Source organism: Eumetopias jubatus, unplaced genomic scaffold (assembly GCF_037043125.1).
Source record: "Eumetopias jubatus isolate StellerSeaLion01/CBP00866 unplaced genomic scaffold, mEumJub1_p1.0 scaffold_7, whole genome shotgun sequence".
NCBI classification, from domain to species: domain Eukaryota; kingdom Metazoa; phylum Chordata; class Mammalia; order Carnivora; family Otariidae; genus Eumetopias; species Eumetopias jubatus.
In genome coordinates this window covers 15,057,909-15,080,205 of record NW_028274813.1, presented here as the reverse complement: position 1 = coordinate 15,080,205, position 22,297 = coordinate 15,057,909, and the positions used below count along the sequence as shown (strand labels likewise).

At 36.0% G+C, this 22,297-nt stretch overlaps 1 protein-coding gene across 1 annotated transcript in view; it reads right to left on the bottom strand.

Annotated features, from left to right (window-relative positions):
* The window catches only part of EML5 (EMAP like 5), a 168,139-nt gene that overhangs the window by 29,827 nt on the left and 116,015 nt on the right, over positions 1–22,297 (bottom strand). Inside the window, exons 22-27 of the mRNA XM_028098102.2 lie at positions 16,972–17,124; positions 16,124–16,255; positions 9,803–9,891; positions 8,553–8,729; positions 6,998–7,199; positions 5,991–6,117 (exon numbers count right to left, since the gene is read on the bottom strand). Of these exons, the coding sequence (XP_027953903.1) occupies positions 5,991–6,117; positions 6,998–7,199; positions 8,553–8,729; positions 9,803–9,891; positions 16,124–16,255; positions 16,972–17,124 (880 nt within the window). The remainder of the gene's footprint in view (positions 1–5,990; positions 6,118–6,997; positions 7,200–8,552; positions 8,730–9,802; positions 9,892–16,123; positions 16,256–16,971; positions 17,125–22,297) is intronic.

Below are 22,297 nucleotides of genomic sequence, written 5' to 3'. Positions count from 1 at the left end.
GAGGGAGAAGCAGGCTTCCTGCTGAGCAGGGAGCCCGATGCAGGGCTCGATCCCAGGACCCTGGGATCATCACCTGAGCCGAAGGTAGACGCTTAATGACTGAGCCACTCAGGAACCCCCTTCCAAACTTTAAGTGAATATTTGATTTGTAACAACTAAAGCAGACAATGACATGAAAGGACTCTGCTATGGGAAAAAAAAAATCCAATGTGTGATTAAGTGCATAAAATTAAAGGATAAAAACATATTTGCATTTTCACAAGGATTTCCAGGTTATACATCTACAAAAGTGAATGAAATGCTCCATCTTGAACACTCAATATAAAAGAAGTGAATACTTTCACACATGACATGAAGTAGTATGTAGAATCAAATAACCATGGCTGGTGACATAAAAATTGCATGCACTTAAAAAAATATATAAAGAACTCTTCAAATTACAGAAATTACAGAAGTTTGGTTTCAAACCTTTTTCATATGTTCTGAATGTAAGTAATAAATATAATTCAATTTATAATATTTAACATTTAAAAATGTTTCTCTTAGGACCTATTTGTTTATTTATTTAGAGAGGGAGAGAATCTCAAGCAGGCTCCACGCACACTCTGATGTGGGGCTTGATCTCTTGACACTGAGATCATGACCTGAGCCGAAATCAAGAGTTGGTCACTTAACCAACTGAGCCACCCAGGCACCCCTCCTTAGGGCCATTTTAAAGAATGGCCTTGGCTTTTCTTCTAAGTCAGTTTTGTTGGTGAACTTCATTGAGTGTTATCATCTGACAGCTTTAATTGTAACCCAAGCAACAAACAGGTAATTCTTATCCATACAAACCTGTTTAACAGTTAAGTGTATTTTAATTTTTTAAAGATAACTTATATATTTTTGTTTAAATAAAGTTATTTATTTATTTATTTGAGAGAGAGAGAGAGAGAAACAGCATGAGAGGGGAGAGGGCCAGAGGGAGAAGCAGGCTTCCTGCTGAGCCGGGAGCCCAATGTGGAACTCGATCCCAGGACTCCGGGATCATGACCTGAGCCGAAGGCAGTCGCTTAACCAAATGAGCCACCCAGGCGCCCGTTTAAATAAAGTTATACAGCTTATAAAATTATACAAGTTGAACAAATAAAGCTTTGGTAAAGCAATTACTTATGTAGCAGAAATCCAATAATTAAAATGCTATTTGTTTGAGTGATACTGATTTCAATGGAGAAAAATGTGGAAAACTGAACAGAGGTAAAGAACACCAAGTAACACAGCTCATTAATGGTAAATATGAAAGACGATAAAAATACAAAATTCGGTCTCATAAAGTATAACAAAGAGAGAGGATTACCTGGAACCTCTTTTTAGCAGCAGATAAAAAAGGGAAAAGATTACAACACAGATTTGAATTTAAAACACTAGTAAAATACTTCTGTAATAAAATATTTTTACAAGTTTAATGCAGGTAAAACATACTGCATATATTAAAGGGCTATTGTTTTTATTTATTACCGCACAGAAGGCTAAAGTTACTCCATTAATGGCAGGGAAATCAAAAGAAGGCGAAAAAAGAAAAATGAGAATTGAACATGTTCTATGTTGTAAACTTTAAAGCCTACCGTTCTTATTTTTCTACAGTGCACTGTGAATTTCAAACAAAATACTGAAGCTTATCTTTGTTCTTAGGTGTGGGAGTAAAATGGTAACAACCAACTTAAAAGGTTGGTCGTACAGGAGATGCTATTAAGGAAACTGTCTAAGGAGGTGAACCCTTCCCTCTGACCCAAGAGGGTTTCTCAGTCAGCCAGTCCAGCCTAGCAGGCAAAGTGAGTCACTCAAGATCATGCTAGCTTTGGGAATTTGCTAGTAAAGGAGGTAACTTAAAAGAACCCCTTTAATAACATAATGACCAAAAAGAGAATTGGAAGAGATCACAAAAGTGATTTCATCCACCCTCCTACTGAAAACAGGAAACTTCTTTACACATCTAGAACATCCCTTTGTAGCAGTGATGGACAAATGGTCACCTAAGCTCTTATAAAAACTGCTTATGAAAGGAGGTCACTTCATAAAATTCACCCAACAATTATATCTCCACTTAGCTTTGTTTTCAAACAATTGACTCCCACTGTAAATTGTTAGTGTCCCTTTAAAATCACTCCTGAATAAGCTACTTCAGATCTGAGGCTAGATCTGAATCTTTTATTTGTTAAAACAGTCTAAGATAATGTGGCCTTTTTGAAGTCACATCACACTCTAGACTCCTATCTTTGTACATATCACCCGTTTAAAACAAAAATGAATTTCTGCTGTCTACCAAATAAATTAAGGAGTGCCTTATATCTGAGTTTCTGTAAAACCTGGTCTCATATCTACTTTTTTCATCCTTAGTTCCCAGCATTTACCTATTGGTACCTTTTTTTTTTTTACTTCTAAAACAGACTTTTTCCACACTGTCCTGTTTCAGAAACTGCCTGAAGACATGTTCATCTCATTAAAGCTAGTTGTGAAAAGTGTCCCACAGAGTCCTTTTATGCATATACCATTTTATTAAACATACAAATATCATCATTGCCCTATGTTAATGTTTTTAAATGAAAGTATAAATATACATTAAATGAAGCTATCAGGCTTATAAACTGCATAATTTTTCACTGAGAAATATGTGTGGCTATTTTTATAAACCTCTGAAACTTAAGGGGTAACTAAAACTGTCTGAAGTTTGTTATAAAACCAAGTGATCATAATGAAGAACCTCAGCAGCACCCACATACTGCACATGTAAATGCAACTTTTCTGTAGGACTTAGTTCACTTTCTAATTTTTTCTTGACAAATACAGTTCCATGTTTTATAGGGAAAAAATCAATACCTTAAAATAGAATAAAGATCAAAACAGAAGAATAAATAAAATATTGGAATAAAATATCTTATTTAATAAAACTTACCTTACTACCCCCTGCCTTTGAAAGGAACAAGGGAAAAAAAGAAACACTGATGATGAATAACATGCAGCAGTTAAGTAAATAGAATAAAGGAAACAACAACAGAATTCTAAGGAAATACAAAATGCCTAAATTTTATGCTCCACTATTCTGAGTATTTTTATTAAAAAATATTGGAAGTTTGATTGACAACTACTTTAAATATATAAGATTTGCTACAAAAAGAAAAACATAAATTATAGTCATTTAGGAAAAAAGGACTCACAAAAGTATCAACCAAGTAGTTACCAATGTCATCCAAAACCTTTTAAGTGGATGTTTGACAAGCATTTGTTTTCACTTTTTATAAAATGTTTCATATTTGATAGCGATATTTTATTTAAAATACAAAAACATTATAGATAAACTATAACATCTCCTCACAAAGATATGCAAAGTTGGTAAAAAGAAGTATCTTCATTTTTTTCTCCTTTGATAAATCTCTCATTTTATGAAAATAAAGACTCCTAATTCTGAGTCATTTTGGACTCTGGCCTCAGCATTTTCAAAAGAATTCAGCAGAGTTGAAATTATAAAATAAACTGAGAACGAATGTAAAATAATTTCAAAAATAATTTTGAAAATGTTAGCTGTAAAAAATGCAAGCTAACAGCAAAGATTATGAGAGCGTCAAGCATTTTTCACAAGCAGAAAAATACTTCCATTTGTCAGAATTTGGGTCACTTCATTAATAAGGGAGGAATTTTAAGTGTTTTACCATGAATGACAGACTGTAGATTAAAATTTGGTCACATTTTCTGATATACCTAATTTATCTGATATTTTTCTTAAAAAATAAATGAAAAAGATTTATGGGAATGTCTAGAGTTTCTTCCTCCCTATAGTACACTTTTCATTATCTGTGAGATATAATTTAAGTAATTTTAAGCACTATACGGCACATATTCTTACCAGAACATCCACATTTGCAAACTTATATGTATTTCTCTGATTAATAAATAAATAAATTTGTGGATATTTAATTTCAGAAACTGTTTAAATTTATTTCCCTCAGGTGACTATTTCATTTGCAGGGAAGGGTGGTAAAGACTTACTACCTAAATTCTTTAATACATTTTATTTCATTTTATAAAATACTCCGTAGTTTAGTGACTGTAAGGCTCATTTAACCTCTAGGTAAACAGAGGCTTAGAGATAACAAATAGTTTTTCAAGGTGACACAAGAGGAAAATGATAAAAATTAGTATTTTAACCCATTTGTCTGACTCCAAAATCATGTTCTTTGCACTGTAAGATACTGTCTCCCACCAGATCACTTCAACCTTGAATCTTGATATTTAGATTATGGTATGCTCAGATTTCTTACAACATCTATTTTAGTTTATTTTTTAATTTTTATCTATTTTTTATTTTATTTTTAAAAAGATTTTATTTATTTGTCAGAGAGAGAGCACAAGCGGGGGAGCAGCAGGGAGAGGGAGAAGCAGGCTCCCCGCTGAGCAAGGAGCCCAATGCAGGACTAGATCCCTGGATCCTGGGATCATGACCTGAGCCAAAGGCATATGCTTAACCGACTGAGCCACTCAGGTGTCCCAAAACATATCTCTAATTTAATACTTTGCCTCTTTATATGTGATGACAAAATGGATAATTACCCCCTACCCCCTATCGGTAAAGGTGACGCCAATGCTATTATTTGGGTATTCATCAGCAAATGGGCACCTGGAAGAGGAGCTGTGGAGACATCATAACTCAACACTCCCCCTAGAACTTCTGTGGGAACCTGTGTGGCTAGAAGTTCAGAAGCCCTCTAGACTTTTCCATCAGGAACATGCACCTCCCCCTTCCAATTTCATCCTTCTCCCTGAGTGTTAAGCCTGTAGTGCAAATTCAAACCCCTCTGCCAGGGCTTTCTCATACTGTCATCTCTATGTAGCTGAGCCCCAGGAGTCTTCAGCACTACTCTCTCTGACTACACATTGACTCAAATTTTCCACAAATTCTGTTCTATGTGAGTGAACTCCCTTTCGTTTTTAAATTTTCCCTCAAATATTCTTACCAACTTCTCATAACAAAGTTTTCCTCAACACATCTTTGGACAGAAGAGGTCACTGCTGTTCCCACCTCCCACTCCTTGTTTCCTCACTGCAGTTTCTGGATAATTTTACCTTTATCAATTCTTGAAAACTCTTCACTTCTGAAAAGAAGTGTCACTCACTGATCCATACACCTCTTTATTGTCTTCCATATTCCCTAATGATTTTTAAAGCATCACGTGATGTTCACAATTCCTCTCTTGATCTGTCATCTAACTCAGAGACTTTATTAAACAGTTTTCTCTCCTTATAAAATTGCTGTTGGCATAGCTTTTAATTCTGATGTGCTGCTTCCAGACAAAGACCAGTAATTCCCATTCTCTAATGGGAAGCTATACTTCAATTTGCCTCTTGGAAAAATTTTTATTTTTTATTATTTTTTAAAGATTTTATTTATTTATTTGACAGAGAGCACAAGAGAGCACAAGCTGGGGGAGCAGTAGACTGAGAGGGAGAAGCAGACTCCCCACGGAGCAGGGAGCCCAATGTGGGCTCCATCCCAGGACCCGACCTTGGGATCATGACCTGAGCCAAAAGCAGACGCTTAACCATCTGAGCCACCCAGCCACTCCTGGTGAAATTTTTTATCCTTGATTAAAGGCACATGGATAAAAATGCCTTTTTAAAATTTGATCCTATCTCTGCTCAGGTGCTTCCTAAAACATAGTTGGTATTGGATTCAAATTTTGTTATTTCCTACAACCCTCTCACATTTATTTATAAAAGTTAGCAAATAATATTCCTTTAATCACAGACACTTTGTATATTCTCTAAACTACTTGCAAGAGACAGTGTCACCACCAAAAAGTATTTAAGGACAAACACGTTTTCTAAGAGGTGCTAGGAGCTGGAAAATGCAAGAGTACCACTGCTACTTAGTTTTTACAAAAAAATCATTCAGTTAAACAATAAATTCAATTTTAATACCAATATATTTTTCATCTAGTTTTAAATTTTATTGTTACCTCTCATCAACTGAGGGTTCTTTTTGTTGCAAATGAGGCTTGACTCCAAACATTGGGCGAATATTTGTTGATAAGGCTCTGATGGTGTAACTGATTTCATTCTCCCTTGTAACATCACTGTCATAGCCTGCCATCAAACATTAAGAATTATTCTCTAAGTTGCAACTGAGGAGTTCTATTATGATCCTATAAATTGGATGCAAGGATGTTCAACAATATGAAATAAGCTAAATAAATTATGAAATAATTATGAATAAATTATGAAATAATATACAGCCAATAAAAATTATATAGAATATTTAATGATATGTAACGTTTTTAAAATATTACTAAGAGATAACAGCCTATTAAATATAAATTCAATATATCATTTTTGTTAAAAAATATAATGTATATAAATGCAAATACCCCTGTGGAAATACCTCAATATGTTAACAGAAGTTACCGCTGAGTGGTCAAATTATGGATACTGTGTTTATTTTTATTGCAAAATGTATTTCCTAATTTTTCTGTAATGAGCTGGTATTATTTGTATATTAGGAAAAATTAAAATCATTTTAAAATATGAAGTGCAATACCATAACAAATTTTTTTAAAGATTTTATTTATTTGAGAGAGACAGAGTGAGCATGAGTGGGGGGAGAGGCAGAGGGAGCAGCAGACTCCCCGCTGAGCGGGGAGCTCGACGCGGGGCCTGATCCCAGAAACCTGGGATCAGGCCCCAAGTTGAAGGCAGACACTTAACCAACTGAGCACCCCAGGCACCCCACCATAAAATTTATTTTAACAGTACTTAAAGTAGGATTATCATACATTTGTAGACGAAGAATATTTAAGTCATCAATATATGCTAGTCTGTTATTTTTGAGGCATAAAACCAATTTTGGTTAAACAGACCACAAACACTAAAACCACAATTATTCAAACATTATTACTTGTTTAACTGCTGTAGTTTAAATCAGTTGTACTAAATTGTGTTTTTATTAAAATATTTTAAAATGACATACCCCCATCTTCTTCCGAATCTGTATCAGATTCTTCACTATCACAAGGCCTTTTTTCTCGATAGCCCTCGATTTCATTTGTCCAAACCATTAAAGACATATCCGCACCTCCTAAGGTAACCAACATGCTGTCATCGTAAGTCCAGCGAACATTTGTGACATGTGTACTATGGGCCATATACCTCTTAAATTTTCCAAATTTTCCCTAAAGATGAAAAAAAAATTCAGAGTCTTTGAGAAATGTTACTACTTGAAAATGGTCCTATTCTTCAGGCATCTATACCATCTAGAAAGCTGAAAGTGAAGTTTCTGACCAATAAATGCTTTATTGGAACACATTCTTATCAATTAAAGTTCTGCCACTTAAGTGTATCTAAAACAGGGATGTATGGAATATTTCCTCAGGTGCCTGGGGTCTTTATGAGAATTTTTAAACTTGTGTTTTCATTTCAATGCTGATCTAAAAATATAAATATGAGCAGCTACTTAAGATCTATATCATAATATGATTTTGGTGCCCTATTTCAAATTTATGTTTATGTTCATGCCAGATTATAATATACATCTGACCTTGAACAACACGGGTTTGAACTGCACAGTCCCTTATATGTAGATATTTTTTGATAAACACAGGATAGCACTGTAAATATATTTTCTCTTCCTTATTGTTTTAATAATATTGTTTTTGCAATAACATTTTTTCTCTAGCTTGTTATAAGAATACAGTATATAATACATACAACGTACAAAATATGTGTTGACTGTTTATGTTATTTGTGAGGTTTCCAGTCAAGCGTAGGCTAATAGTAAAGTTTTTGGTGAGTCAATGGTTATAATGCAGATTTTTGACTATACAGGGATCGGTATCCCTAACCCCCACATTGTTCAAGGGTCAACTGTATATCTGAATCAGTGACAAGAAATAAATGCATCTGGACTTGATATATGAATTTTATTTTTGTGCTAAATGAAAGCCTAATGTTTCCCGGTAGCTTGAATAGAGGAAAGCACTAAGAGAATTCAATCATCACACCTTCAAAAAGTCTGTGCAGTCTAGTTTCAGCAAAATAACATCATTCATTACATTGAATCAATGTTTTAGTTTTATAGGTATTGTATTTACAGTATTTTGGATCTAATGGTTGAAACATTTTAACGGATTGAGCCACCGAGGCGTCCCAGGGTTGAAACATTTTGAACTTAAGGTTGTAAATATAAAGAGGTTCTGTTTACTTTTAATGGTATATATTTAATCAAAAGAATACCAAAATTATTTAAGTTAGTATTAGGGATAAAAGAAATGTTTCCTCTAAAGGGGATATTTATATTACTCAATACTGAGAAACACTGTACAATATGACTTAAGGCACGGGATCATAAATTATAAGACTACTTCTAAATAAAAGCTATAAATATGTCAAAAATAGTACATATAATTCTAAATCCTTCATATTACATGTGTAATATTCATATTACAACAACGAAATACTATGAAAGAGCATTACCTTAACCATTTTTATAATTATGATCATTAGGGGAGTTAAAGAAAAACACATACTTTTGCAGGATATCTAAATAACTTCACAAATCCCAAATCATCCCCAGTAGCTAGGATCATTTTGTCACTGGTGAGGCAAGAGGCAGTTATGTCTGTGACTTCTCCAATTACTGGCCAAATTCCCTCACAGCATAAACCAAGCACACTTGTCCATGATGCCCAACAAATTTTTTCTACCTAATAAGAAAAAAAAAGGCTGTAAGTTTGTAATATCTAAACCTTAAAAACTGACAACAAAAATCTGAATAGTTTTCTTTATAGTTATATTTGTCACAAGTAAAATTAAAATTTTAATTATAACAGTTAAAACATTAGTTGTCTTGGTTTTGTAGCTTCCCAAGTCTGCTAATTCCTGTAGAAAAAATTTAACATAACATTATTCAAGATGTACTTATTACGTACCCACTATGTGTTCTAGATGCTGAGGATTCAGTGATAATAAATAAGACCATTTCTGCTTTTAGAATAATCAGTAAATCTATACTTCATGTCTCAATTTCTAACACTTTAGAGGCTTGTCTTCCAATTAACCATTACTGGATATTAAGAACCTTAGAGTCTCTCTCGTCATTAAGCCCTTTCATATTCAATTTGTTTAGCCTCTCTTCCTTGGCCATGTCAAAAAATTCTGCTAATACTGTCAGTCACAAAAGGAAACACATTTTTTCTTTTTTCTTTTCTTTAAACAGGAATTTGCCAACAAGCATCTTAGGCATATAGGTTCCAAAAGATTTGACAGACATGCAGTGCTCCTATCTAAGATAACATGTCTTCTATTTGCCTCCTATCCTTTGAGGAAAGTAACTGGACGGGAGCATAGCTAGATGTAAAAGTTGATTTATCCCCCCCCCTTTTTTTTTAGATAGTGCGCGTGTGTGCGTGCAAGTGAGGGTAGGGTGGGGTGGGAGCGGTGGGTGGGGAGAGGAGAGAGAGAATCTCAAGTAGGCTCCATGCTGGGCCCGACACAGGGCTCCATCTTACCACCCTGACATCATGATCTGAGCCAAAATCAAGAGTCAAATGGTTAACCAACTGAGCCACAGAGGTGCCCCTGTTTTATTCCTTTTCTTATACAGCATCTTTTCCTTTCCTCATCTAATAGACTAGGCCAAAAAATAAACTCACAGAAAGAATAGCCATGATTTGAATAATGTGAGAACAGGCTTCATATGTAAATGACAGAAGGCTGGCATCAGTGTTCTAACCACTTAGTTATATCAACAACATTGCAAGCACTATTATCTTCCTACCTCCACACTGGGGATGGTTTGTTTTTTCCCTCTGGGAGCTTCAAAGAATAACTGTTCTTTAGCACCAGTGTTGACCTGTAAAAGCTTTCCTTAAAAAAAAAAAAAAATTAAAAATATATACATATATAAAATATATCCATATAGTTAATGGGATGCTTAATTTTTTAAAATATTTTCTTTCATGGTTTATTAAATTGTTTTATAATCGTAAAATTAAATTTTCATTAATGTAAAATTACATAGAATCAATCCTATTTAAAAGCATTCAGTGAACATTACATTAGTGTTTTTACCACCTCCCATTAAATTCTTTTTTAAATTCCAGTGCAGATAACATAGTGTTATATTAATTTCAGGTGTGCAATATAGTGATTCGACAATTCTATACATTACTCAGTGCTCCTTATATAAGTGTACTCTTCATCCCCTTTGCCTATTTCACCCATCTTTCCATCCCCCCTTTTTTTTAGTTTTATTTATTCATTTTAAGTAATCTCTACACCCAACATGGATCTCAAACTCCCAACACTGAGATCCAGAGTCACATGCTCTCCCAACTGAGCCAGCCAGTATTTTATTTTTGGTGTAATTGTAAATGGGATCGTTTTCTTAATTTCTTTTTCTGCTGCCTCATTATTAGAGTATAGAAATGCAACGGATTTCTGTATATTGATTTTGTACCCTATGACCTTACTGAATATGTTTATCAGTTCTAGTATTTTTTTGGTGAAGTCGTCAGGGTTTTCCATGTATCATATTGTATCCATAACGTATCCAAGCAAAGAGTAAAGTTTTACTTCTTCCTTAGCAATTTGGATCTTTTTTCTTTTTCTTCTGTCATTGCTGTGGCTAGGACTTCTAATACTATGTTGAATAAAAGTGGTAAGAGTGGACGTCCTTGTCTTGTTCCCGACCTTACAGGGAAAGCTCCCAGTTTTTCACCATTAAGTATGATGTTAGCTGGGGTTTTTCAGATATGGTCTTTATTATGTTGAGGTATGTTCCCTCTAAACCTATTCTGTTGAGGGTTTTCATCGTGAATGGATGTTGTACTTTATCAAATGCTTTTTGTATATTGAAATGATCATAAGGTTTTTATCCTTTCTCTTGATGTAACATCTCATGTTGATTGATCTGTGAATATTAAACCCTGCTTGCACCCTAGGAATAAATTCCACGTGATTCTGAGAATGATTTTAATTATTGCTGGATTTGGTTTGCTAATATTTTGTTGAGGATTTCTGCATCCATGTTCATCAGAGATATTGTACTTCTCTCTTTTTGTGGTGTCTTTATCTGGTTTTGGTATCAAGGTAATGCTGGCCTCATAGAATGAATCTGGAAGCTTTCTTTCCTCTTCTATTTTTTGGAATAGTTGAGAAGAACAGGTATTAACTCTTAAGTGTTTGATAGAATTCACCTGCGAACCTTTGTTCTGGTTCTGGGCTTTTGTTTGTTGGGAGTTTTTGGATTTCTGATTCAATATCATTGCTGTTAATCAGTCTGTTCAAACTTTCTATTTCTTCCTGTTTCAGTTTTGATAGGTTATATGTTTTCAGGAATTTATCCGTGTCTTCTAGGTTGTCATATTGTTTGGCATATTATTTTTCATACTATTCTCTTACAATCCTTTGTATTTTTATGGTGTCAGTTATTATTTCTCCTCTTTCACTTCTGATTTTGTTTGAGCTCTCAATTTGTGTTTTTTTTTTCTTTTTGGATGAACTTGGCTAGAGGTTTAGCAATTTTGTTGATCTTTTCACAGAACTAGCTCCTGATTTCATTGACGTGGTCTATTGTTTCTTTAGTTTCTCTTTTGTTTATTTCTGCTCTAATCTTATTATTTCCTTCCTTCTGCTGGATTTGGGTTTTGTTTGTTCTTTTTCTATCTTCTTTAGGTGTAGGGTTAAGGTGTTTGAAATTTTTCTTGCTACTTCACTTTTAGAACTGTTTTTGCTGCATACCAAAGATTTTGGATTATTGTGTTTTCATTTTCATTGCCTCTATGTATTTTTTAATTTCTTCTTTGATTTCCTGGTTGACTCAATCATTATTTAGTAGCATGTTATTTAGCCTCCATGTACTAGTGTTCTTTCCAGTTTTTTTTTTTCTTTTCTTTTCTTGTGGTTGATTTCTGGTTTCATGGCATTATGGTCAGAAAAGATGCATGGTCTGATTTCAAGCTTTTTGAATTACTGAGACTTGTTTTGTGTCCTAATATGTTATCTATCCTGGAGAATGTTTGATATGCACTTGAAAATAATGTGTATTCTGTTTTAGGATGGAATGATCTAAATATATCTGTTAAATCCATCTGGTCCAGTGTCATTCAAAGCCACGGTTTCCTTGTTGATTTCGTTTGGATCTATCCATTGATGTAAGTGTGGTGCTAAAGTCCCCCACTATTATTGTATTACTATCAGTTACCTCTTTTATGTTTGTTATTAACTGTTTTATGTAGTTAGGTACTCCCATGTTGGGTGCAGAAATATTTACAATTGTTATATCTTCTTGTTGAATCGTTCCCTTTATGAACATATACTGTCGTTCTTTGCCTGTTACGGTTTTTTAAAGTCTATTTTGTCCTGGCTTTCTTTTCACTTCTATTTGCATAAGAAATCATTTTCCATTCCTTCACTTTTTTTTAATTTAAATTCAATTAGCCAACATATAGTACATCATGAGTTTCAGATGTAGTGTTCAATAATTCATCAGTTGCGTATAACACCCAGTGCTCATCACATCACCATTCCTTTTCAAGCTGCATGTGTCCTTAGGTCTGAAATGAGTCTCTTATAGGCAGCATACAGATGGACCCTGTTTTTTTATCCATTCCGTCACCCTAGTCTTTTGATTGGCATGTTTGTCCATTTATAGTCAAAGTAATTATTGATAGGTAGGTACTTATTGCAATTTTGTTACTTGTTTATGGTTGATTTTGTAGTTCTTCTCTGTTCCTTTCTTCCCTTACTCTGTTTTCTCACGGTTTGCTGGCTTTCTTTAGTGATATACTTGGATTCCCCTCTATTTTTTACATATCTACTACTGGGTTTTGATTTGTTGTTACCATTAGGTTTGTATATAACATCTTATGCCTATAGCAGTCTATTTTAAGTTGATGGTCGCTTAAGTTTGAACTCATTCTTTACTCCTCTCCCCCCTTCCCTATTTTAGGTATATGGTGTCATACTTTCCCTTCCTTTTCTTTTATAAATCCTTTGATTTTTATAGATATACTTAATTTTACTGCTTTTGTGCTTCCTACTTTTCTTACTCTAATTTATAGTCTTTTCGTTCCACTCAGAGTACCCTATGATAATTCATGGAGGGCTGGTTTAGTGGTCATAAATCCCTTTAATTTCTGTTTGGGAAACTCTTTATCTCTCCTTCTGTTCTGAGTGATAGCCTTGCTGGATAGAGTATTCTTGACTGCAGGTTTTTTTCTTTCAGCACTTTGAATATATTATGTCATTCCTTTCTGGCCTGCAAAATGTCTGCTGAAAAATCAGATGATAGCCTTATGGGATTTCTCTTGTATGTAACGGTCGTCTTTTCTCTTGCTGCTCTTAAAATCTCCTCTTTCTCACTCCTTTTTGCCATTTTAATTACTCTGTGTCTTGGTGTGAACCTCCTTGGGTTGGTTTTGCTGGGGGCTTTCTGCGTCTTCTGGATCTGGATTTCTCTTTCCTTTCCCAGATTTGGGAAGTTTGCAGCTATTATTTCTTCAAATAAATTTTATTCCTCCCTTTCTCTTCTCCTTCTGGGATCCCTGTAATGCAAATGTTATTACTCTTAATGGTGTCACTGAATTCCCTAAGTCTGTTTTCATTTGTTATTACTACTTTTTCTCTCTCCTGTTCAGCTTGATTGCTTTCCATTATTATGTCCTCCAGGCCACAGATTCATACTTTTGCTTTCTCTAGTGTACTATTTATTCCATCTAGTGTATTTTTAATTTCATTTATTGCGTTCTTCATTTCTGATTGGTTCTTTTTTATGTTTTCTATTTCTTTATTAAGGGCCTTATCAAGGTCATCTACTCTTTGTTCAAGTCCATTGTGTTATCTTTATGACCATTACTTTAAATTCTCTACCAGGCATGTTCATCATCTCCATTTTGTTTAGTTCTCTTGCTATGATTTTGTCCTCTTCTTTCAACTGGGACATGTTCCTGTCTCTTCGTGTTGTCTAATTCTCTGTGTTAGGAAAGTCAGCTATGTCTCCTCCTCTTGAAAGTAGTGGCCTTATTGAAAAGAGGTCCTGTGGTGCCCTGTAGCACCAGGTGCCCTGTTTACTGGAACCTGGTGCTTCAGAAGTGTCTCCTGTGTGTGTTGTGTGTGTCCTTGTGTTGTTGCTGAGCAGCTTTTGCCTTTAGTCCAGTCATCTGCAATGGCTCTCTTTGCTGATTGTGGACAGGTTTATCCCTGTGTTGTTAATGGGCCAGTCTGGGGCCACCTTGGGCTTGAGTTGAGTCAGACCAGGTTTTTGCCAGAGACACAGCAGCACCAAACTGTAGGTCACTTTCCCTGTGTTGTCTCTTGAGAAGCTTTTATAGGTGGGCAGGGCTTGCAGTCAGATGAGATGTCTGCCCCTGCCCACTGGTGGGGCTGCAGTAGGACTAGTGTGTATGGTTATGTTCCTCTCCACAGAGTAGGAGTCACTTTGGAGTGGTGCTGGTCCCTGTCAGAGCTGCTTGCACCCTGCCAGAATTGTGGCATTGTTCTGGATGGGCTCCTGCCAAGGGTGTATTGGAGGGGGCATGTCCCCAGGAGCAAGCAGTGGTGGGGTGTGTGGTGTGAGCAAGGTTTGTGCAGGTCTGTTGTGGGAGAAGACCTGGAACTCAGGTCTGGCTGGAGGGGCTGTGTCTGCAGAATGTAGGGGCGGGGTGCATTGTTAAGCAAGTTAGATGGAGAGTGTTCCTGCTACACTGATTCTTGTAGGTATCCCTGCGTCTAGGCTAGGGACAGGGGAGGGAAATGGCACCTGATCCCTCTTTCATTCTTAGATAGTTTCCCAACTCACATGCTCTAAGATTAGTAAACAAATCTCCTTTCCACATACCCCAGGTGTTTTCCAAACTGTTGCTTCCAGGGCTGTTTGTTATGCTGTGTCTTTAAGGGTGGAGACTCAGTTTCCTCTCACTCTCCTGGCTCTCCCAGAGCCAAACTGGCTGATTTTTAAAGTTCTAGGCATATGCCTAGAACTAATTGTAAGAACTTGTGGAATTCGACCCCTCTGGTTTTCAAAGCCAAATGTTTTATCTTTTCCCTGTGGGCTTTCCACTGTGATTGTTTCTTTCCCCTCTCTATGCCCGCAGTGTCCCTCCCTCCTGCAGACCGTCCTGTGAATCCATTTAGCTCCCAAGTGCATCTCTATCCTTCCTATCCTCTTCATGTGGCCTCTTCTCTACGTTTAGCTGTGGAGAATCTGTTCTGCCAGGCTTCAGGTCATTTTCTGGGTTATTTACACTGATGTGGGTGTTAGTTTTATCTGAGACAAGGTGAGTCTAGCACCCTCCTACTCTGCCATCTTCCCCAGAAGTAGAATGTTTAACTTTTATGGGAAAAATTAAGCTTAAACGTAAAAGCCATCTTCCTCACAGTCAACCACATAAGTAATTCATAAATGGTTTAATTTTGTGTATATATATATATATATATATACATAAAAACTATTTCTGTTGTTACGCATACAAAAAACCTTAGAAATAAATTTGAGGATTTTTTAAAAAAGCTTTTTGTTTAATTATGTTTGGAAAAACTTTAACAACACTAGATTTATGTAAATGAATACACGAAACAAAACTAAAATATAGAGCATTTAAAATATTTAGCATTTATCCAAATTATTAAACACTGCCATGTGCAATGCCGCTACTGAAAAAAACAGAGACACTCATTAAATTCTGTATGTTATACAATTGGGATTATTTTTAAGAAATGCATTTTATTGAATGATGGGGAAAGGACATTAAGATCCTCATTAATGTATCTATTTTCCAAATTTTCAAGTATTATTTATACTAAGCTTATCTGACAAGAGCCAGAACAAATGACTAAAAACCTTTCTTACATAATATTTAATTTACTTTACAAATTAAAGAATTTGTCACTTACTGTACTATCTCTTGAATTATACTGGAAGTATTGAAAAATCTAAACTCACAGCATTCACCTTCAGATGTGAAATAAAGCAGTGGAAAGTAATTTTGCGAATGTTTCTCACAATGATTCTGAACTCATCTGTTGAATCACTGTTTCTCTAAAATAGCTATACTGAATCAAATGGAACTTTTACCAAATAGGTTATTTAAATTCTTACCTCTAATATCCCAATCAACATGGGTTATGTAACTGGTAGCGCCTTTGCATATTCCTACTCGTTTACTACTCATCACATTGTATATATCTATAAAACTGTCATGGGATGCTACCGCAAGGTATTTCCCAGAACCTATAACAGAAACATATTTGCTTGAGATTTTCTATCTTTAGAAATATTTTTTACATTCTACAACTAGAGTTAATTTTCTTAACATTTTTTTGGAGGAACTCTTAGGTGTTTTGTAAATTATAACAAAACCTGTATCAAGTGATAATCTGTATTTTTTCAAGCATATTATGATTAATAAAATGTTTTCTTTAGTGTAGTGAGACAGTTCAACGGAAAGAAAAGGCCAAAAATTATATATCATATAATACAGTTTGTGTTTAACTAAAAAAAGTTTTTTAAAAAGCCCTCTAAATTTAGACAAAATGGAAGTAAACCAACATAAGTACATTTTGCCTTAATGTTAGTACTTCCCACATTACAGTGGGTTTCTTCAGAGATAATACATGGAAATTGCTAAAGCAAAATTAGTGCAAAATTTCAAAAGTATTAAGAATATAATGAAGACAGTCACCCAATCCTTCTATGTTAGAAATGAGGAAACTGAACCTCAGAATAGTTCCTTGGCTTGAGCCTATTTATTTAGTGACAGAATTGGTATTAAGCTGGATATTTTGCCACTGATCTAATACAGGAATTTTACCTTTTACCATAATGTCTTTTCTGTCAAAAAATTAAAATTCCAAGATAAAATAATGGTTAATAAAAATTACATATTGATATATTTGCCCATGGCCAACCCAAGTTAATAATCAAATATGATTTCAATGATACCTTACCTGGTGAAAATCGAATATCTGAAATAATATCTTTTCTGTGGTGAAAAGACACAAGATCCTCTAGAGTATCTGCATTTGCCATTAAGAAACTTCCATCATTCAGACCTACAGCTAAAGCTTTACCATCAGGAGAAAAACAGCAACATCTCCCACCTAAAAAGAGATAGAGAGTATATATCAGGCAATTTTCTTCTATTTAAAAAAATTATGTGCTTAAGGAACCTTTAATTTCAAAGAGAATTCCTGTATTCATTATGGCCTCAAATCAATATTCAAAAGCAGTCAAGGGATGCAGGCAACAAAGTTTTCTACTGAAATCAGTGGTATGAAATTCTAAGCAATAATTAATACAAACCATTTCCCTCTTCCGCATGTAACAAAAGTACTAATGTTTAAAAACGTAAAAAATTAAGTTGATGAAAAAGAATGAGAGATTTTAATATAAAAAGCCAATGACGTGGAAATGTTTTTTAGTGGGAGGTTGCTACCTCTGTAGTTTCTATTCAACAAATCAGAAATGTAAGGAATAAGTCCATTTTTATAAAAATGCTTTCAAATTTGAAAAAAATATGAAATAGATAATTATTAAACCTAGGAAGACCTATCCATGCATGAAAGATCTAACCATGCATGAAGAAATAATGATGCTAATATTATTCATTTTAAAAAATAAGGGTTAATATGTATTGGGAAATAAACAAAAATGGGCTTGTCCTGACAGCAAGGGATATGGCAGACATATTCAAAAGCCCTAAGACTTTTGGTGTCTTGCATAAAATTTGGAGAGGGAGGGATGGGGTACAGCTGACACAGAATGAAAAGTTAAAGAATGAATTGAGAACAAGTCATTTATTTATCTTTTAATTATATCTGGAAGTACTTCTGATATTTAAGAGATGATGGCAACATGGAGCAGGGTAGCTGGAGTGGAGGTGATGAGAAAGGTTAGGATTTGGATATTCTAAAGATAGAGCTGGCAGGACTCTGACTAACGGGAGGAGCATAGGAGAAAAAGATAAAATCAAGGATATTTGTTTTGAATGGTGATGTCATTTACCAAGACGGAAAAAACTAGAGGAGGTCCAAGTGTTCAGTTTTGTACCCATAAAGTTAAGGATACCTATGAGAAATTCAAGTGAAGACATCAAGAAGGCAGTTTGGTATAATTACACTTCTCTGGAGCTCAAGGGAGAAGACTAGACTAGAGATATAAATATGGGAGACAGTAGCATACAGACAGTAGTCACAGTCATGAGCTGGATAAAAGCTTGTTATTAATTTATTGCCACTCAGCTCCAAATTCACCCTTTTCTTTCGGGCTACGTGATACTAGAGCTAGGCCCTATAGACATTTTTCCTTTTCCAGCTACTTTGATTTTGTCCAGTAGAGGGTACTGGAAGGTCCTTGCAAGGCCAAAGAAGAAGGAAGGGATTTTTCTTTCTCCTGGTGTGCTGGAACTGGGAGATCAGGTTAACAACAGGGCAAGGGTAGGTATGGGGGCTGGGGCTGGGATGGGAAGATTTTTTTCTGCCACCATAGCAAAAGATTTCCTAGACTAGCCCTCTGGCAAGTTTCTTTTCTACGGCACCCACATCTCTCCAAAGAGATCTGAATCTCAGCCGGAGAAACAGGAAGGGGTCCTTCCTTAATCAGCACCCACCAACCTACAGGTGGCAGCTGCTTTCTTCAGTTTGCTTCTATACTCCTTAGAATCCTCTTTACCCCTTCTAGTACTTAATCACCTTTTATTGGTTAACAACACTTATTCAGTATTAAATTTTCCCTATTCCACTTACTAAGGTCGTTTCTGTTTCTTGATTGGTACAGAATTGGTACTGAAGTAGTCACAGGAGACAGACCATTAAAGATGGGATTTTTGGAATTGGTTGAGTCATGCTTTGGGTTTAAGCACAGTGCTGAGCCCTTGCCAACGGGAAATGGGATGTTAGTAATCCAGGGTATATGTATGGGCATAACAATCAAGTTATCTCCTGCAGTTAACTGAAGTAAAATGCCCTCGGAGTCCAAGAGGCTGCTGCCTTTGACCATCACAAAAAGAATGATAACTGCAAGGACTATGCTGTGCAAAAGATTCCACTGAGTGCATGGAACATTTAACAGAAAGAAGTAACAAACTCAGATCCTTAAACTCTCAGCACGAGTCATGGTCTGACTAGAAACCATGGGCTGATGTTGCTAAAAACAAACACGAAATTTAATTGTGTAGGTTGCAAATTTACAATGTCAGCTGAATTCCCAGTTTCACCAAGTTTCTTATGTGATGGGGCACTGACTGGGAAGGAAGGAACTCTGAACTGTGGAATGGGAGCATCTGGTTAGATTCAGACAAAACTGAAAATCTTGAACTTCTGTGTTTATTCTGAGTCTCATGGCCAGTGCCAAGTTTGCTCTCCTGTGCCTGGGAAGACTGATCTTCTGGGATAGATGCCTTGCAGGGGATGTTTAGCCTTCTGAAGAACTATCATAACCACTTCTCTGCTGTCACTAGACCCCTAACTTGGATCAAATCTCAGCATGCTCTAGGGCAGAGATCGGCAATAAACCTTTTCTTAAAGGACCAGAGAAGTAAATATTTTCAGCGTTGCAGGCCATATGGTCTCTGTCACTACTACTCAACTCTGCTACTGTAGTACAAAAGCAGACCTAGACAATACATAAATGAATGGTCATGGCTGTGTCCCAATAAAATATTATTTACATAATCAGGAGGAGGGCTGGATTTGCTGACCTCTGATATAGAGGAAGGAATCCAAAAGCTTAGGGAGGTAAGAATGTTGAAGTAGATTTCTCATATGCAACCTGTATACTTGCCCACCAACTATAGTGCCCCCCAAAGTCTAGAAAACAGTCCCTTTACAAAAGCATTGAGAAATACATTAATTAAGGGCAACATCTACATCTTTGAAAAGCTCTGTGATGTCCTTCTACGTAGAGCAGGAAAAGGAGATGTTTCCATTAATATGGGCTCCCTGATTCAATAGGGATCATCTAGGAAAAGCAGAAGCCAAGTAGCAGCACTTAAAAGAGCAGATTCTTTTACCAAAAAGGGCAGCAGGAATGTCCTAATAATCAGAATGTTTTGGCCTGTGGAGATTTCTGTTGGTGACTAATCAATCATGGTGTCTGCAGGAATGAAATAGATGAGTAGGCTACCAGATTAGTGTTTGATCTATATAACAGAAAAAACTCCAGACCTGGCGGCTAAAAAAACCTGACTTCAATTACCATAATGGAAACTCACAGATTCTCAGCCTGTTTTCAGACCTGAGCCAATTCATATACTCAGAGTCCCTTGATTAAAGGGAAGGCTAAGTCCCATTGAGAGGGACCCTGTAGCAATGCCACAGTATATTAAGTAAATCTTTCTCCAACAATCAGTGGTCACAAATGACTCAACTGAAGAAAAGGAAATACTCAAATGTTCAGGAATTAGTAAACAGGGGCTCTGAACTAACACTAATTCTGTGGATTCCATCCAATTCCTGAATTGTAACAGATACACTTGGCAACTTGTAGAATCCACTAGATTGGCTCTGTGATCCACGGGATAAGGGTCATTACAACAGGAAGAAATAAGTGCAAACCCCTGGAAATTGCTCTCTCAAGATTAGATGCAAAACTGCAAGCCTGAGAACTGCAAAAATTAGTGACATTACCAAAGACTGAAAATATGCACTGGTGAAAACACCTATTACATTTAAACTTGACTGTTTGGTCTATGTGAAATAAGATGGATTTTATTTTAATTTTTTTAAAGATTTATTTTAGAGACAGAGAGAGAGAGAGAGAGAGAGAGAGAGAGAGAGAGACCCCCACCACACTCTCACTTTCTCTTTCTTTCTTTCTCTGGGGCAGAGGGAGAAGAAGAGAAGCAGACTCCCTGCTGAGTGTGGAGCCCGATTTGGGGCTCAATCGCAGGACCCTGAGATCATGACCTGAGCTGAGATCAAGAGTTGAATGCTTAACCAACTGAGCTATCCAGGCACCCCTAAGATGAATTTTAGATACTAACTATGGATAATAAATTTAATCAGGTAGCAATGTTAACTGAAGCTACTCTTTCAAATCTTTACCAGCACAAACAAACATAGCCCTTAATATTTTGCATGCAGTTATTGCCCTGGTTAAAGCTTTTTTTCTCCACCCCCAATCTGTAAGGACCACCAGAGTAGTCTGCTTTTACCTGGCTTGTATCTGTGCACACCTTCAAAGCCTTGCCTCAGGGCTATTCAACTCTCCTGTTTTTTGTTTTTTTGTTTTTTTTTGCCATAGTATAGTCCACAGAGATCCTGATCATCTTGACATTCCACAAAACATCTCAATGGTCCACTACATTGATGACATTATGCAGAATGGATCTGGGGAGCAGGAAGCAACAAGTACTTTAGATGTCTTAGTAAGACATAAGTGAATCAAGAGAGTGGAAGATAATTACCACAAAAATTAAAGGACCTGCCACTTCAGTGAAGCTTCTGGGGATCCAATGATATGGAATACGTCAAGATATTCCCTTTAAGGTGAAAGGTTGCTACACCTTCCAAAACCTATCACAAACAAAAGGAGTAAAATGCCTGTAATGCCTTTTGGAAGCCTACACATTTGAGTGAGCTGCTTCAACCCATTTATCAAGTCACTTAAAAGGCTTCCAAGGGACTAGAACAAGAGGAGGCAAGCTGATCTTCCACTTGGGCCTTATAATCTAGCAAACTCAATGATACTCAAAGTGTCTGTGGTAAACAGGGATGCTATATGAAGCCTCTGGAAAGCTACTGAAGGAGAATTGTACTGCAGATCTCTTAGATTTGGGAGAAAATACCATACCCTCCTTTACAGATACCTATTTTCTCTTTGAGAAGGTGTTTTGGCCTTGCTACTAAGCCTTGGTAGAGAGTAAATGCCTAACTATAGGATATCAGGTGACTATGTGTCCTAAGCAGCAATCTATGATCAAATGGAAATGGTATATAAAAGACCAGTCTTCCACAGATCTGGAATACAGAAGTGATTTGCATGAACAAGTGGCTCAGAATCCAGCAATAATCCCTGCTACGATACCTCTTCTCTCTCTCAATCTATACCTATGGCCTCATGGGTATTCATTAACGATCAGCTGGCTGAGGAAGAAAAAACTTGAGCCAGATTTACAGATGTTCCTATACAGTATATGTTGGTATCCACCTGAAATCACTATAGCCCCACTCAGGGGTGACCCTGAAGGATAGCAGTAAAGGTAAAATTTCACAATGGGCAGCACTTCAAGCAGTAGTAGTACATTTGGTTTTCTACTTTTGTGGTGAGAGATGA